The sequence below is a fragment of the Rhineura floridana genome, chromosome 2, assembly GCF_030035675.1.
Source record: "Rhineura floridana isolate rRhiFlo1 chromosome 2, rRhiFlo1.hap2, whole genome shotgun sequence".
Lineage (NCBI taxonomy): Eukaryota > Metazoa > Chordata > Lepidosauria > Squamata > Rhineuridae > Rhineura > Rhineura floridana.
In genome coordinates this window covers 229,127,545-229,144,953 of record NC_084481.1, presented here as the reverse complement: position 1 = coordinate 229,144,953, position 17,409 = coordinate 229,127,545, and the positions used below count along the sequence as shown (strand labels likewise).

Genomic DNA, 17,409 nt, shown 5'->3' with positions numbered 1-17,409 from the left:
TAAGGATGATAAGACAATGCACGTGAAGTGCTTTGGACACTTGAAAGCACTATATCAACAATTATTTTTATATTAGGATAGTCAGCCTGTCATCATGAAATAAGGGGCTCATGGCTAATCTTGCACCTCAGTGTGCCACAACAACTGAACTCTTAGGAAGAATATTTATGTGACTGCCAACACTTTATTGAACGTTTTTAAAACATACATTCCAACATCATAAAGTAGGTCAGTGTTACTTCCACAGATTAAAAGGAGCACTGTGACAGATAAGAGCACTTTGTTCAAGGCCACCGTGTCAGCTCATGTCAGGGGAAAGATCTGAATTGGGGGCCTACCTGGATTACAGTCTAGTATTAGCTGCTCCATGCAGAGGTAACCCCAATCACTGTAACATGCTTTATGTGGGGCTGCCCTTGTATTATTATTATCAACAAAAACAACAACAACAACAGTTGTATACCGCCCCATAGCTGAAACTTTCTGGGCAGTTTACAACAATTAAAAACATTAAAAACAAATATACAAATTTAAAAACACATTTTAAAAAAAATGTATCTGGTCTGGAAGCCGCAACTAATGCAGTAGGTAGCAATCAGACCACTGACAGGAGCAGATTACAGGCAACACGTTACCCTGCTGCTGAAAAAGCTGCACCAGTTGCCAGTTTGCTACCCAACCAGATTTGGTAGGCCTCCACCAGGGACCAAGCCTTTAGTGTGGCAGGCCCTGCCCTGTGGAACTCCCTACCAACACAGGTTCGGCAGGAACCATCCCTTCATTCTTTCAGATGTATCTTGAAACCTGAACTTTTTAGACAGGCCTTTTAACATGATTTCTTTTCTTCCAACGAATGCAGTATTTGTTTATGCTTTTATTAATGTTTTCAATGACTTTTTAATTGGTTTTTAATTTTATAATGTCTTTGTATATGTTGCAAGCTGCCTTGATGTATCTTTATGAAAAACGTAACTTATCAATACTTACATAAAAATAAATAAATACAGGCTTTAACATACAAAGAGCTACTCTATATTTGAGGTCTGTATGATGAAGAAGAAATCCTACATCCCACAAGACATACAGAAGCAATTTCAAGACACTTACAATTCCACCACCCTCTGCACTGCTGCCAATCCTCAGTTCCCTGTATCTCTACAATGGGACCACACTGACCTGCACGAAGCATGCAAACTCTGACTTGTAGCCGCTCAACATCAAGAGGGCCACAACTCTCATCATCACTTGGCCATGGGGGCTGGGCTGATGGGAGTTGTAGTCCAACAAATCTGGAGGACAGCCAGTGGGGGAAGTAAAACTAGTAGTATGTGGCAGTTAACACATATCAGCTGGACTATGATTATTCACATGGAACAGGATAACTACCAGCATTAAATCCAAGAATATACATTTCTTAAGTGAATCATTCAAATAAAAATGGCTGCTCCTCAAGTTGTGCACAATATTAAAACCACATTTACCATAAATGTTCATCAGAAGTAGAAAGTGCTCCTAGTTTTACTGTAAAATGGGCTCATATGTGCCCAAATGAGAACAGAAAATCACAGCCAACACTATTCAAAGCATTAAAAAATACCACTTGATTATTCTAATTTTGTCTAAATGTTCAAAAATGCAATTTGTTGGTGACACACCATGAGAAGAAATGCACACACTCACCCTATCAAGGAAAGAAAACCCTAAGTGATTCCAGCTTATTTTAACTTTACCCAAGATAATGTTAAAGTTATGGGTAAGAACTTTGGCCCTCATCAGAATGCATTATGCAACACTACTCAAGTTCATGGTTTATTTATTAATATATTTATTAAATGTATATCCCGCCCTTCCTCCCAAAAGGAGCCCAGGGTGGCAAGAGGTGATAAAACACTAAAAACATATATAAAACATGATAAAAAACACTTCCAATATGGATGCAGACTGGGATAAGGTCTCTACCTAAAAAGCCTTGTTGAAAGAGGAAGGTCCAAAAAGCCAACAGAGACAACACCTATCTAACATGAAAGGGAAGTGAATTCCAAAGAGGTAGGTGCCCCAACGCTAAAGGCCCACTTCCTATATTGTGCAGAGCAGACCTGCTGATAAGATGGCATCTGCAGGAGGCCCTCACCTGCAGAGTGCAGTGGTTGACTGGATATATAAAGGGTAAGACGATCTTTCAGGTATCCTGGTCCGAGGCATGCAATGACTTCTCAGGTTAAAAACATATTGTTTAAAAAAGAAGGTTTAAAAACATCTTAAAAAGCAACTCCAGCACAGATGCAGCCTGGGATAATGTCTCTACTTAAAAGGCTTGTTAAAGGAGGAAGGTCCAATCGGTGCCAAAAAGATAATAGAGATGGCGCCTGTCTAATATTTAAGGGAAGGGAATTCCGAAGGGTGGGTGCCACTAGACTAAAGGTCTGCTTCCGATGTTGTGTGGAACGGACCTCATGGTAAGATGGTATCTCAGGAGGCCCTCACCTGCAGAGTGCAATGATTAACTGGGTATATAAAGGGTGAAATGATCTTTCAGGTATTTAGTGGCGCAGAGTTGAGTGTACACACAAAAAATATTCACACAACTATGCGTGGAAGAGAACAAATGAAAATATTAAATTGTTGAATACTTTCCTCTTTCAGCAAGCCTTTTAAGTTGAGACCTATCCCAGTCTGCGTCTGTGTTAGAATTGCATGTTAATATGTTTTTTTTAATAATATGTTTTTAACCCTTTTTTAAAAGATGTTTTTAAAGCGTTTTTTAAAAAGATGTTTTTAAAGCTTTTTTTTAAAAATGTTTTTAATGTTGTTTTGTTTTAATGTATTTTGGGGTCTGTTTTTATGATGTTTTAAAGTGTTTGGGTGTTTCTGTTTGCCGCCCTGGGCTCCTGCTGGGAGGAACAGCGGGATACAAATCAAATAATAAATAAATGGGTGCCAGATATGGCACAGCCAATGCAGACTGTACAGCTGCCAGCTACAGCACTGAAAGCCACACAGCTGTCTACTCCCCGGCACAGTACAATCGAGGCAAGGCCACTCCGAGGCATAAGGAGCTGCTAGTGTGCCACCGACTTGGACTTCTGGCTTACTTGTCACCCACTAGGGATGGGATCTGTTGGCTGGTGCCAGTTCGAAAGCTTACGCCGACCTAACAGGCTGGCCTCAATTCAAGTTCATTCTTTATCCGCTAGCTGCTGCTTTTACCAATCCGCGGTTTTTTTCCGCTTGGAAAAAAAATCAATATTAATATTGATATTTTGAAGGCAATATCAATAAATTATCACTCTTACAATCTTTTTTTTAAAAAAAACTCTATTTTCAAAAATAGCGGTGGAAATTCACTACACTAAAATCAGATTCTCAACAAAAGCTCTCTCTCTCTCTCTCTCTCTCTCTCTCTCTCTCTCTCTCTCTCTCTCTCTCTCTCTCTCTCTCACACACACACACACACACACACACACACACACACACACACACACACACACACACACACACACACACACACACACACACACACACACACACACACACACACACACACAAAAAGATTAGGCCATCAGATTTACAGGAACCTTGTCTAAAACTGGAAATCCAGCAGATGGCACTATAGGCACTCTGAATATTCACCTTGTGTCTTTCCCCCTACACGATTCAAGCTACAACTACTGGTACTTCCTATATGTCTCCTGCAGGCTGTGGGACTGGGGGATACAACATATCTGAACACTCCTTCCGCCAGCATCACTCCTTGCGCTTTGACAACCAACAGCAACGCAGTGCAGGAAGCTTTGCCACTGCTTCTGACTGCACTAACAGGCCTCAACAGAGCGACTGCCACCCAGATTCACATCTAGGAACGAAGAGAGCTAGTCATCTGATTTCCTTTTCCCATTGCATAACTCTCTCATGCCTCGGCTTGCCATTAGGCACAGCTCTTGCTCCCCACCCCCCCACCTCAACATTTTGATAAGACTACATAGAAACGTCCTGTTTTTTTCTAATCACATGGGGCACAATCTGCGGTGTATAGCACACTAGTATTAAGGGAGTGGAAGATCCCTAAAATGATACTAATTTTAAAATGATTTTTTATTATCTGAAAGCATTAATCAACCCATACTAGTTCTATATCCTGAGAGTTCTTCCGGGGGGGGGGGACGACTTACATAGGGTTCAAATTTGTTCTCAACCTGGCCTCGTGCAGGTCACAGATTCAGCTTCCATTCTCCCTGTCCTGTATAGGATGTCACAGCCAAGCCGTGGTTGGCAATCATTAGCAATCTGCAGGCTCATGGACCCCTGGCTCTTTCATTCACTCCTCACTCTCCTGGTTTGCCATATTATAGCATGCCATGATGTCTAGATTAGAAAAGATATGCTTGCCACCAACCAAGAACTGCCTCTGAGCAACCTTCCGAAGCACCCAATGTTCTTCCAGCTTCAGTGGCAATCTGTGCCACTTCAAAGTACTGGTCATTACCTTTACATCCTAAATAATTTGGAACCAAAACATTTACAAGGTCCATCTACTTCCATATGAATTTGTTGGTTAACTGAGATCAACTGAAGAAGCCCTTTTGCATTTCCTGCCACCTTCCAGGTTGCATTTGGCTTGGACACGTGCAACACTCAGGGTCTGGAAATCCCTGCCCAGGAGACTTATTTGGTCCTCACACTGACATTATTCTGATACCAAGGGAAAACATTTTTCATTCTGGCAGGCTTTCAGCCTGACTGGAGCTTGAGCAAACTTAAAACCCCTTGCTAGTCATTTTATGTGTTGCTCCTATCAGTTTTATCTTGCTTTGTTTTAAATCTCATTTAACATTCAAAATTGAAAACAACAGATACTTTGGTCATTTTGTTAAATACAGAAAAGCATGACAAAATGCTTTCATAAAAACAACAGTTTGAAACCATGAAGTGGGCTTTCAGTCCATGGTCTGAAGCATGGTTAGTGGCAACCATGGTTGTCCAATGTCACAGCAAACTCTGGTTGGGCAGAGCAAGAAAGAGAAGAGAAAATCTATATACAAGATGTGGCAAAGCCATGAGACATTCACAAATGATGGTCTGACCATGATATCTTAACTAGGCCCCTCTGCACCTAAGAGAACAAGTAACCTTGCAGCGTGGCTGTTCCATGTGGACTTGTTTCCACCATTTCTAAGAGGGTCATTTGACCATCTCCAGGCCACTCACTTTGACCAAGAGGACAATACCAGAGAGTGGCTTGTGCAGCTATTAATTCAGACATAAAGCTGCTGCCTGGATTCTTCACACACCGTTACTAACCCATGAGCCCTGCCGCCTTGAGCAGTTTACAGGACAACAGTAACAGGAGAAGTAGAAAATGTTGCTTCTCTTGAACTTAAGCATTAAGATGAGCTATAAAGCAGATGAAGAGGTCTGTTTGCTAAGAGGTTTATGGTGGATAAAGTTTCATAGGCCAGAAGTGCCCGCTTCATCAGGTTGCATGAAATGAACAGTGAGTAGGACTGAGCCAGTGTGGTGGTGTGGTTAGAGTCTCACACAAGGGCTGGAGAGACCAGGTTCAAATTCCCCTTCAGCCATGAAGATCAGTGGATGACCTTGGGCCTGTCACTATCTCTCAGCCAAACTTACACTACAGCGTTGTTGTGAGGATAAAATAGAGGGGAGGAGAGAGCGAGAGCGAGAATGAATTGTGTACACTACCTGGAGGAAAGTCAGGACAGAACCTTAATAAATGAAACTATCATACCCCATACTAGGGATGGAAGAGTCTGTCAGTTTTGGTTCTCTCCATTTACCATTTTTCTAAATCTTAAAATTCTCTACAATTCTGCAGAAATTTAAGATTTTTAAAAAATCTTCATGAAAATCCTTCAGCATTTTAGTGTAAATTTCTCTTTAGTGTGATAGTAACCACATTTCTGTAGGCAGTTTTGACTAAAGGTTTTGACAGACCCTCTTTGTTGTTAAGATCAGCAGAGTGGGTCTTCTTGGTAGTTCCACCACCCTCAGAAGTTTGGGGGTGGGGGCCCAGGAGAGGGCATTCTCCATGGCAGCCCCCAGGTTGTGGAATTCCTTCCCTACAGAGATGTGCCTGGCACCTTCACTGTACAGTTTTCACAGAATGCTAAAGATGCACTTCTTTACCCTCGCCTTTGGCACTTGAGGTTTATGTTTGCAGCACCCATCCTATTCTTTTGAATGAAATTTGTTTTAATTGCTTTTAATACTGAATGTTAGACTGTTGTAACCCACCCTAGGACCTAGGCCTAATAAAAGGCAGGCAATAAATGGAAAAACAGCAGGGAGTAGAAAAAGAGCAAGGCCAAACAAGAGATGGATTGATTCCATAAAGGAAGCCACACACCTGAACTTACAAGATCTGAACAGGGTGGTTCACAACAGATGCTACTGGAGGTCGCTGATTCATAGGGTCGCCATAAGTCGTAATCGACTTGAAGGCACATAACAACAACGTACACATTTTTGCAAGCAATCTCGTCATATAATGCACTTTTGTATATTATTTTCACTGATATATTCAGTTTCATGCACATTTTCCCCAATATATGTATTTTTGTAAACACTGTTCAGTTGGACAACAAAATGTCAGATAAGTGCAAATTTTCGAAGGATGTCTGTACTTCTCACATTGTTTCAGAAAGTGTGAATTGGATAGATTCAGCTTTAAATGAGAACCGAGTCAAATTTCTCCCCCATTCCTACTCCATACATATAATAAAGAGTGTAATTATATAAATACACTGACATCCACATGCACGCGCATGCACACATAACCAGTGCAGGGAGGAACCATTTGCAATGTGGCATCAAACATGAGTGCACACACTAAGAAAGGAGAGATATGAATGTAACAAAATGAAAGCAGCGATACCATTTACAAGTCTATCAATCAAAGCTAGCAAGATCCAATCAGTATAGGTCAACAAGCCATTCAATATAGATAGATGAAAGGTCATCCAACCTTTATGGATAGCTACTGCTATCTACTTTCTTTGATGCTGATTGTGAGATAATGACTATCAATAGACTTCAACAAACTAGGTTTTGAATTAGCCCAAACAAAATTGCATCGAATATGTCAGTGAACTATTGTTCGGCTACCTCAAGCTTAATCTGCCCCTAAACACTTTTTGCTTGAGCAGAGCAACCCTGAAGTCAGAAACAAAATGTCCTGGGAGAATGCAAACAGCACACCCACATGCATTTCCATTCTGAAGGGTCCAGCCTGAGGCTGATTAAGCAAATGCGTGCTTATTAAAGACTTACAATCAGTGGTAATTTTCAGAGGGATAGTCATTCTATTCTGTTTTTTGTGCAAAGGCTCTTGTAGCATCGTTAAGACTAAAAAGGTATTCTAGCACAAGCCTTTGTTGGTGTGAGTGCAAATGAAGTAGGCTCCAGGTCAGAAAACTTTTGCCAGAAGACATTTCATGGTGCTATAAGACACTGTTGTTTTTGTCAATAGCTAATGCAAGTGAATTAAACTGGGAGATCAAATGCAAAGCAAGTGCAGACGTTCCCCAATTCTGGCCTGGAATTATATCAGGGTTCATCTAGCACCTGTCAGACTTCACTCACTCACTCTTTTGCCCCAATGCCAAAGCCGTGCCTGACAGCAAGGTAGAGGTAGCAATGTGTTGTAGCTTGGTGGTAGAGCATCTGCTTTGCATGCAGAAGGTTTGCAGGTTTAATCCCCAGGATTTCCAAATAGGTCTAGCAATGTCCCCTGTGTGATACCGTGGAGAGACCCCACCAGTCAGTGTGTACAATATTGAGCTAGATGGACCAATGGTCTGACCCAGTATAAAGCAATTTCCTACGTCCCCATGTGTCACACCTCTCCCTGCCTTTATTGGGAGCACCCAGAACACTGCACACCTCAATGGGGGTGGAGAGAAAGGGAGATGAGAGGTCTTGCTGCTGTTGCTGTTTCCCTGGGGGTTGAGGGGATGCAATAGGCTCCTTATCATCCAACTCATCACCATTCTGAATTGATCGGGAAGGGGGGCTTCCCAAACATTTTTGGAATGTATGTCAGGATCCACAGTCCAAATTCTGAAAATTAAGCCCTTGGAAGTCCCCCGTACATCCTTAGTTATGATGAAAGGAACTTAAAAGGAAGGAGAGGAAGCAAGAGAGCAATGTAAATTACCATTATCTGTTTTTTGTTTCTTTGCTGAAACTTTTTTCTTGCCTGATACACTTTCTTGTTTTATCTCATGATGCAACAGGAGAGGGTCTTGCTTTTTAGTTGGGGGTAGAAATGAATCAGTCTTGGCATCCTGGTCATCTATAAAAGACAAGATGAGACACATCAGCTTTTATAGCAATCTGAAAGTAGTGTGTGTGAATATGTATATAGTCATGTATCAAGCCAGTCCTCAACATTCTGTCACACTCCAGCAAGACCAAGAAAAAAACGAACCCAGGCTGAGCCTATGCAGGTAAGAACAGGCTCAATTGTTAATTGTTGGGATCTCCAGATACAGGAGAGATATAACCTCTACTTTAGCAATTTCCAAGTCTCCTTTACTCAGTCATCATGTAATGAATTCACCCCTGTAGGAAAGCCAAAAGGTACACGCTGCATTTGGGAATGATGCAGAAGCAAGTCTGGTCAGCACCCCCAAAATGGGTGACCCCACTCGTCAACAGGAAGCCTACATACAATTCTGGATGTTTTTAAATTCAGTTGTAAGTAATCTAGAGACTGCCCTGTGCTAGGCAATTAATAAATACACTATGAAAGGTGCTGTTCCCTAATCACTGTGCCCTAATCAGACACACGCTACCACTATGCCTCTTTCAGTATGCAGGCTCCTCCATACACAACCCCTCCGATCAGCACTACATTTTGCTAATACTTAAAAGAAACAGCACTAACTAGTTTATTTGTTTATTTATTACATTTATACCCCACCTTTCTTTTTTCATGAAACCCAAGGCAGCTTACACATGTTCCCAGGCGGTCTCCCATCCAGGCACTGACCAGACCTAACCCTGCAGGTGCTGGCCTCATGTGCCTTCAGACCATAGCCTGGGACCAACTAACTACAACTGCTATTTATCAGAAGCACCTGCGTGAAAGACTTTAAATATAGATCAGCAGAAGAGTTGACACAGAACTGCAACCAAGGATGCACAGTGGATTAGTCATACCACAACTATTTTTTTTACTTTTTTTGCTGTGAACATCTGGATCTGGGGTCAAGTTCTGCATAGCATGAAAGCTTCCTTGGACCAACAGAATATATCTCTGTTCTTGAAACTGCGTTCCACAGATCAAGGCAAAGTTTTGTTTTAATGAAACCAGGAAGTGCAAAACCATCATGGGTTAAGCCTGGCATTATAAGAGATAGCGGGTGAATGTTTTACATACTAAGATGAAACTTTATATAGCAAAGTACTTAATGAAGCACTAAACAGCCTATTCCTCATGAAAGTCAGAAAATTTTAAGCAGAAAAGTTTGCATCCTTATTCAACACCTGATTTTGAAACTACTACTTCTTATAAAGTATTGCCTGACTTGCATTTCACTGAGTCCACAAAGCTGCTATGCCTCAGGTCTAGGAAGACAGGGCAGGTAACCTCACAGGATATTACATCAGAACAATAACATAAAAATACTTCAAAATTGCAACATATAGGCCACCTCACAGCACCACCTTGGTGGCAATCATTAAAAGTGAATGTAAGAGGCCATATCAACAATCAAGATCCACAAGAGAAAATACCTTCTTTTTCAATGTTATAAACAATCTCACAACATATTCACCTTTTCCATCCCAGACATCCAAATATTGTTTACCTTGGGGTTTTCTGGAACATGCAGTGTGTACTAGACTCTCATGCCAAACCAATAAGTTTCCTCACAGCTACTTCTGGGTAAAAATCTGTCTGTGCTGGAATTGCTTTTTAAGTTGTTTTTAAAGTTGTTTTTTTAATGATCTTTTTAAAGATGTTTTGCTTTTAATATGTTTTAAAGACTTTTGTTTTTAAGATGTTTTAAAATGCTTTTTTTGTTTTTGTTTGCTGCCCTGGGCTCCTTCCGGGAGAAAGGGCGAGATATAAATTTAATAAACAAATAAATAAAAGGAGAGTAAACACACCTATGTTCATTGTCACTCATTCCAGGAGGGGGTGGAATAAGTAGGAGTCTACAGGGGAAAAGGGCATATTTCCCACCCTGCACCCTCTTATACCATGACATCTGTACCATATCTTTTTTTCCATGTAGTTGATTTAACAAACATGAAAACGGATTACAGTTTATATTACTAGCTGTCGTACAAAAATGAGACTTGCAATTTTTGTACAACCACACTGACTGGATTTTAAAACAAGCATGTATAAATTTTGTGGCGGGGACAAGTCTATAACCCATTCATGGCAGTGGGGTAGGGACAAGAAGAGAACAGGAAAAACATCTTATGTCAATATAAAAAGTCCCCCCAAAACTAAAGTATACATAAACTGTTTAATTAAAAAAATATTTAATTTAATTAGATATTTTCAATTTTTAAAAAAATGTTTTAAAAAATTGGAGGACCAAGTTCTGAAGTCCTTTATCAACTACTTCAGTACATTTGCACCAAATGGCCAGAATATGTGGAGTCAAGCACAAATTTTAATTCTAAATCAGCAGCTGCACAGAATATTGCCTGAAACACCTGTGCACAGATTTGTTTCACTTTGTTTGTACAAGGAAACAGCAATTGTGTTAAAAAGCTATAACCTAACATTACCATTGGAGGAAGCACACTTTTAATGTAAAAATAAAGAAAAGGGTAACAGGAGGGAGCAGTAATGGGTAGAGAGACACCAATCTAGGATAAAGCAAGAACATGAACCAATTGCAACACAGGCTGTTGATGCAGAAATAATCTGGAAATGTGGAAATATTGCATGCTTTGGCAAGAGCTTTTATCCTGAACCCATGATGACACCATTCAAACATACTGGAAAGTATTTTACTATATCTTAAGAGTAGGGATCAAACACAGGGTTAAAAACTGCACTTGTATTTTAGAGTCATGGTTAAACTATTCTGCACTCACTTTATCTAGCCATCTTCAGTACTGTTAGACAAGCTACTATGCTGGTTTACTACAGTTCAACACAAGGCATGTGCACTCACTGGGCGGGGAGCAGAAATCAACAAGCCAACACTAGGGAGGGAGCAAAAGTTAGGCAGGAGTTCTTCTGGAGACTATGAAGCCCAAACTTCTCTTGGACGTGTCACAAAAGGGTTCTATAGCTGAACACTTAGGTCACTTTCAGACAAGTTGTTTACTGAGCATTCATCCTGACTTGTTTGCCCAAAGTTTGCAGGGACACTATTTGACATTGTGTCAAGCAAATGTTTTCATACACCTTCCAGTGCATTTTCCTATTAACTTACTTTATTGCAGAAATGCCCAATTTTTTCTTAGTTGCGCAACCTGAATTTGCTGGCACACGATTGAATCCCAACTGTAAAATAGCAACAGTCTGGAAATGCCCTTAGTATTTTAAACCAGGAATGAAGCTTGGGCAATTTACCCATTGCTATGATTACTAGCCATGATGGCTGTGCTGTGCCACCCTAGTCAGAGGCAGCATGCTTCTGAAAACCAGTTGCCGGAAGCCTCAGGAGGGGAGAGTGTTCTTGCACTCGGGTCCTGCTTGCGGGCTTCCCCCAGGCACCTGGTTGGCCACTGTGAGAACAGGATGCTGGACTAGATGGGCCACTGGCCTGATCCAGCAGGCTCTTCTTATGTTCTTATGTTATGCAGATGAGAAGAACAAGTAAAGATAAGAACATAAGAACATAAGAAGAGCCTGCTGGATCAGGCCAGTGGCCCATCTAGTCCAGCATCCTGTTCTCACAGTGGCCAACCAGGTGCCTGGTAAGATATTTTGCCATTTTGTTATTTTTTTAATCCATCCCAATACCTTACAAATCAGAGTGGGCTAAACCACCACCAAACCACAAACTGTGGCATGAAGCTATACCTGTTCCGTTCTTCTGCTTCTTTTGTCCTGCCTTCCTCTTCATCCCAGCTGCATCAGGCGGTGGGGTGGGCTGCTTCGTAACAGGCACCGGCTCTACTTTCTTCCCTGCAGACCTGGATCCATCCAACTCTTTTGGTGCACGCTCCTCTGGGCTGCCTTTGCGTTTCTTCTCCTTCTTCTTGCGCTCTCGGAGGCTGCTGGGGGCCTCCGTCACACCCAAAGGGGTGGGAAGGATGTGCTCCTCTTCGGCCCCCAAAGCATCAGATAGCTTGAAGTCCCGAGGGGCACTCTCTGAGTCAGACTCGTGGAGGTTCCCATTCTGGGCCTCTTTCTTCTTGCTCTTCTTCTTCTCTGCTTTCCTTTTATCAGTCTTAGCAGGTGGAAACTTTTGGTCCCTCTTTTGTTTTGCAACAGCTTCATCATACAGCGTTTCCTTCATAAAAAGCCAGAAGAAGAGGAAGATAACGGCAATCACAACAGAGGGGACAAGGACAATTAAACAGGTAGACTCACAGAACTCCATTGTGCTTTTCTTAAGTACTTCCTATAAGAATAAATCTGCAAATAGAAAAAGAAAAAAAGAGGCTAATAAGCAAGCTATTTAAGAAAGGTTCCTTGAAAATAGTTCATTTTTAAAGCTGTAACACAGGAAGCTATGGGATTCCCAGGATGCTTATTCAGCAGTTGTGAAATGAGAACTATCAGTAGCAGATAAGGTTCTCTAGCTACTCGCCAGCCCAGAACAACTTATCTTCACAGCAATGCGCAGCTATGGGAAAAAAGGCTGGGCATGTTTGGGTCCTATTCTCAGTTCATGTGAGGCAGTGGTATGGCTCAACAAGGCTGGCCAGAGCTCTACAGCAACCAGTGTGCACCCCAACATCGTATGGCAGGGATGAAGAATCTGTGGCTCTCCAGATGTTGTTGGACTCCAACTCCGATCAACCCCAGTCAGCATGGCCAATGGTCAAGGGATTATGGGGGTTGGAGTCCAGGAGCATCTGGAGGGCCACAGGTTCCCTCACCTCTGTTCTATGGCGATAGCACAGTGGCAGAGCACACATCTTTCATATAGAAGGTCCCAGGTTCAATCCCTGGCTGCCCTACATGGCACACAGCTGGGGAAAATTTGAGAGAATTATTGCCAGTTGGAGCAAACAATACTGGGCTCAATGGACTAACAGCCTGACTCAACTACACATATTCCACAGAATCTCCTACAGCACCCAAAGCTCCTACTACAGACATGCAGGCCAGTTGATGTGGAAAGACTTCCTGAAAACAAAAAAATCTGACAGCCACAGTCTTGGAAAAGGTACAGGAAGCATCTCACATGTGTGAAGGAACCTGAAGAGTGTTCTTGTGGTTAGGTTCTGCTTGGCATCTGACTGGCAACTGTGAACAGGATGTTGGACTAGATGCGCCACTGGCTTGAGCCAGCGGGGGTCTCCTGATGTTCTTATATTAAAGACTACCTAGTTTCTAGCCCTAAATTAGTGTTTGTTCACATAGGCAAACCCTCACTTGCCTAATACCCTTTCTTGGATGAACTGAAATCATCCAGATGACAGCATAATCATATGTGGGAGTATACCAATGAAAGACTGAGACAAATCTCTTTCGAGTTGGAGGGAAAAGCAAATGAACCCTATGGACTTCTGATATTTTAAGACTGCTGATCCAACATCATCCCACTAAAATAATAAATTGGTTCAGGGGTAACCAATGTGGTGCCCTCCAGCTGTTGTTGGACTACAGCTCTTTTCATACCCTATTGTGCTGGCTGGGGCTGATGAAATATCTGGAGGGCACCACATTGGCTACCCCTGAACTAGTTCATTGAAATGTGCTCTGAAGCGCATGCTTTTTTAAAAACAAAACAAAAACTTAACAATCCAGAATTACATTTTATTTCGACATTTTATAAAGAACTGAATATAAACTCAGAGCAGCTTACAAGGTAAGAAATAAGAATCCATAATATATAACATAGCAAACATTTTAAAAAATCCAAATTACTAAAATCAGTTTCATACAGTTAAAAAAATAGCACGATAAACAACTGAGTACAAAAGAAGGGAAACAAAACCTTCTCCCAAAGTCTTGACACTCATCTGAAGCTTAAAAGGGTTCCACAATTACAGTAAAAGTTACAGCAACTTAAGTCAATGCAACAAGAGCACAACTATCCTCGTCTCCAGTGGGAAACAACAACTTCAGTAATATATGTGCGTATGCTCCACTGCCATGTTACTGAGCCATGCTGAACTAGAAACAGCAACCGCAGACAAGATGTACCATCACCCCTGATGTTTAGTGGCAATGAGGTGACAGACCTGTCTTGAGAATTCATTTTTAAATTTCAGCAATTTAATAAGGAAGCCTATAACAGTATAATTCTTGGAGATGCCCAAGAGCAGTTGTATCTGCTTTAGGTGAATCCCAGATCAAGATGGGTTAGATATATAGAGATTAGATATAAAAAAGGTAAAGGTGTCCCCGCACTTATAGTGCGAGTCGTTTTCCGACTCTTAGGGTGACGTCTTGCGATGTTTACTAAGCAGACCGTATATATGGGGTGGGATTGCCAGTTCCTTCCCCGGCCTTTCTTTACCCCGCAGCGTGCGCCGGGTACTCATTTTACTGACCACAGATGGATGGAAGGCTGAGTGGACCTCGACCCCTTTTACCGGAGATTCGACTTCCTCCTTCCGTTGGAATCGAACTCCGGCTGTGAGCAGAGCTTCGGCTGCGTTACCGCTGCTTACCACTCTGCACCATGGAGGATATAGATATATTACAGAGGGCTCTTGGGCAGCCTAATTTTTGAGAAACATGTTTTTAAATAACATGGTAATCACTGAATATAATCTTATCATGAAATTTACAATCTATTGTTCGAAATATTGGTTTGAAATGGGTGTTGCCCTCCTTTTTCCTGCGAGGAACCATGCACAGGCCCTGCCAGCTGTGAAACTGTTCACATGACACACAAGTTTGGAACACAACGACTTCCTTCTCCACTATCCAAGTTCACAGTTCAGGCCGTTTGGTGCCACGCCCAGGTACCTCCTATGGCACAGCTCCAAAGAGATTCAGAAAAGTACTACTCAACAAGTTGAAAACGTAAAACACACAAGGGTATGGGGGCTGGGATTGGTCTTCACGACAGAATATGGCAGCAGCTTTGCTCATTTGTCGAGAAGAAAAATTCATAAACTTTCACAGAAGCCCCACCGTGCTCTCTATCTAATGTTTAGAGAGCAGGTGTGTCTTTGAACACACAGTAAATATGGCTCCAGGATCTTCAGCCAGCCAAAGCTTCCGGAAGCACTTTTATCTCATGCCTTCTGAAATGCAGATGGTCTTGCAATGGCTGCAGAATTTGCATGTCAGTATTCATCATAAAGTGCAAAGCTGTTTCAAAGTGTCCACTACCATTAGAGTAAAGCTAAAACTCTCACAGCCATTTCCCTCTTTTTCTTTGTCCACAAACCAACACACTCTCAAGCGAGTGTACACCTCCACTAATGTGCATCTGCTCAGCTCTTCAGATAGCCCAAAGCCCCGTTTCATGCCCCTAACTGCCCGAATCACCGTGGCTGGACATGAGCAACAGGGACTAAGACAATGCAACACCTTGCAGAAACACTAATTTGCTGGCCACTCTTTTACAGCAAGCGTATTTAGGGATTGACTTTTAACATAGATCTTTGACAGCAGCTGCTTTTGTACCTTGAATTGCAGATTTAGTTTACATTTTTAAAATCTGTTGTGATGCATTAAAATTTTGCACTGGCTTCCAGCTTATTTCCTGGCTCAGATCAAGTTGCTTGTTATTACATAGAGTTCTAAATAGCTGGGGACTAGGATAGTCAATGGGCTGCTTTCTTTCTGTGTTCAAAGGCCTGGCTCTGCATGCTGCTGCCACTGCCATGGACACAAACACCTTTACCTGGAATGAGGGATACGGTCTTCTCAGTTATGACACCCTCATCTCTGGAATTCCCCCCACCGAGAGGTTGGTCCCTCATTTATGGTTTGTTTGTTTTTTAAGGTACATGATTAACACTTTTATTGTTCCGGCAAGACTTCTGGCCCATTTTAAATTCTTGCCTACTATTTTTTCTCCAGCTCTGTTTTCAATGTTTGTATCCCCACACAGCCACGAAGCTCACTGGTTGACCTTGGGCCAGTCACTGCCTCTCGGCCTCAGAGGAAGGTAATGGTAACCCCCCTCTGAATACCACTTACCATGAAAACCCCATTCATAGGGTCGCCATAAGTCGGAATCTACTCAAAGGCAGTCCGTTGGATGATACAATGAAAGCTTGTTAGATGGGGCGGGGGACAAAGGATGCACCCGTGTTATAGGAGTTCCATGTTATAATGAAAACCACTGCACTGTATAGTTTTTTACTTGGGGCACATCATCATACCTGTGAAATATCCGAATCTGCAGTACGAGACATGTTATAGAGCTTCCACTGCATTAATGCAGTACCCTCTCTTGTGGGTCCCTTGAAGGCCAAACAATGGGATACAATTTAATAAAATATAATAAACCAAAACAACTGTATGCAGTAGGGTCCAGCTTTTCGGCGGCCCACTTTTCAGCATTCCACTAATACAGCGGTTTTCAATTAGAGTAAGGCCCCACTCATACAGCGCTTGTTCTGCTTTTATGGCGTTTTTCGGGCGTCGGGCTCCATTCTATTGACCGAGTTCTGCTTTTAGGCAGGGGTCTGGAACACAACCCGTCACATGAGTGGGGCCCTACTGTATTTGCTTGCTGCCTTGAATGCCATATAGAAAGGAGCAATTTTTAAAAAGACAGGACAGGGGGAAGAGAAGAGGGAACACTTTTGTTGTTGTTGCTATTGCTTATTTTTTGGGGGGGGGGTCAGAATCCTTGATGATCTATTGTAAGTCACTCAGAAATCTACCAATAGATTCAAATCTACTTTCTGCCCACATGGCAGAAGACAAGGTGGGCACAAGGTTGATCAGGATCTACTGGTAGATCTCTGGATGATATGAAGTAGGTCTGCAAGGCTTTCCAACTCCCAATTGACTAATAAAAGCAACAGCTAAAAAGCTTTCCACTCCTAAATTAGGTTGCTAAAAAAGAATGCTTGACAGGAAACCAGAGAGGGGGTTTTTTGGGTGGGAAAGGATTTCTGAGGTTGGTTCCGATACTGATCACAACACTCCTGGACTAAGCATCTGCTCAAAAGCACCCTGTTCCTTAATCCTTGGCATATGCCTACTCAGCTTGATCACTATTTTGCACCTTGCTCTTGGTGGTGGATCTCAGCATTCCTGAGGAGATTGCAAGAAACCTGGGGCACTGCACTTGACTACAAAGGGCAGCAAAGTTTATCTTGGACCAG

General features: G+C 42.1%; 1 protein-coding gene across 6 annotated transcripts in view; it reads right to left on the bottom strand.

Annotated features, from left to right (window-relative positions):
• KTN1 (kinectin 1) overlaps positions 1–17,409 on the bottom strand; it is a 146,339-nt gene that overhangs the window by 90,085 nt on the left and 38,845 nt on the right. For all 6 annotated transcript variants that reach the window (XM_061612467.1, XM_061612470.1, XM_061612465.1 and 3 more), the window contains 2 exons: positions 12,017–12,574; positions 8,174–8,311 (listed from right to left, as the gene is read on the bottom strand). In XM_061612467.1, coding sequence (XP_061468451.1) covers positions 8,174–8,311; positions 12,017–12,539 — 661 coding nt within the window. In that variant the 5' untranslated portion in view covers positions 12,540–12,574. The remainder of the gene's footprint in view (positions 1–8,173; positions 8,312–12,016; positions 12,575–17,409) is intronic.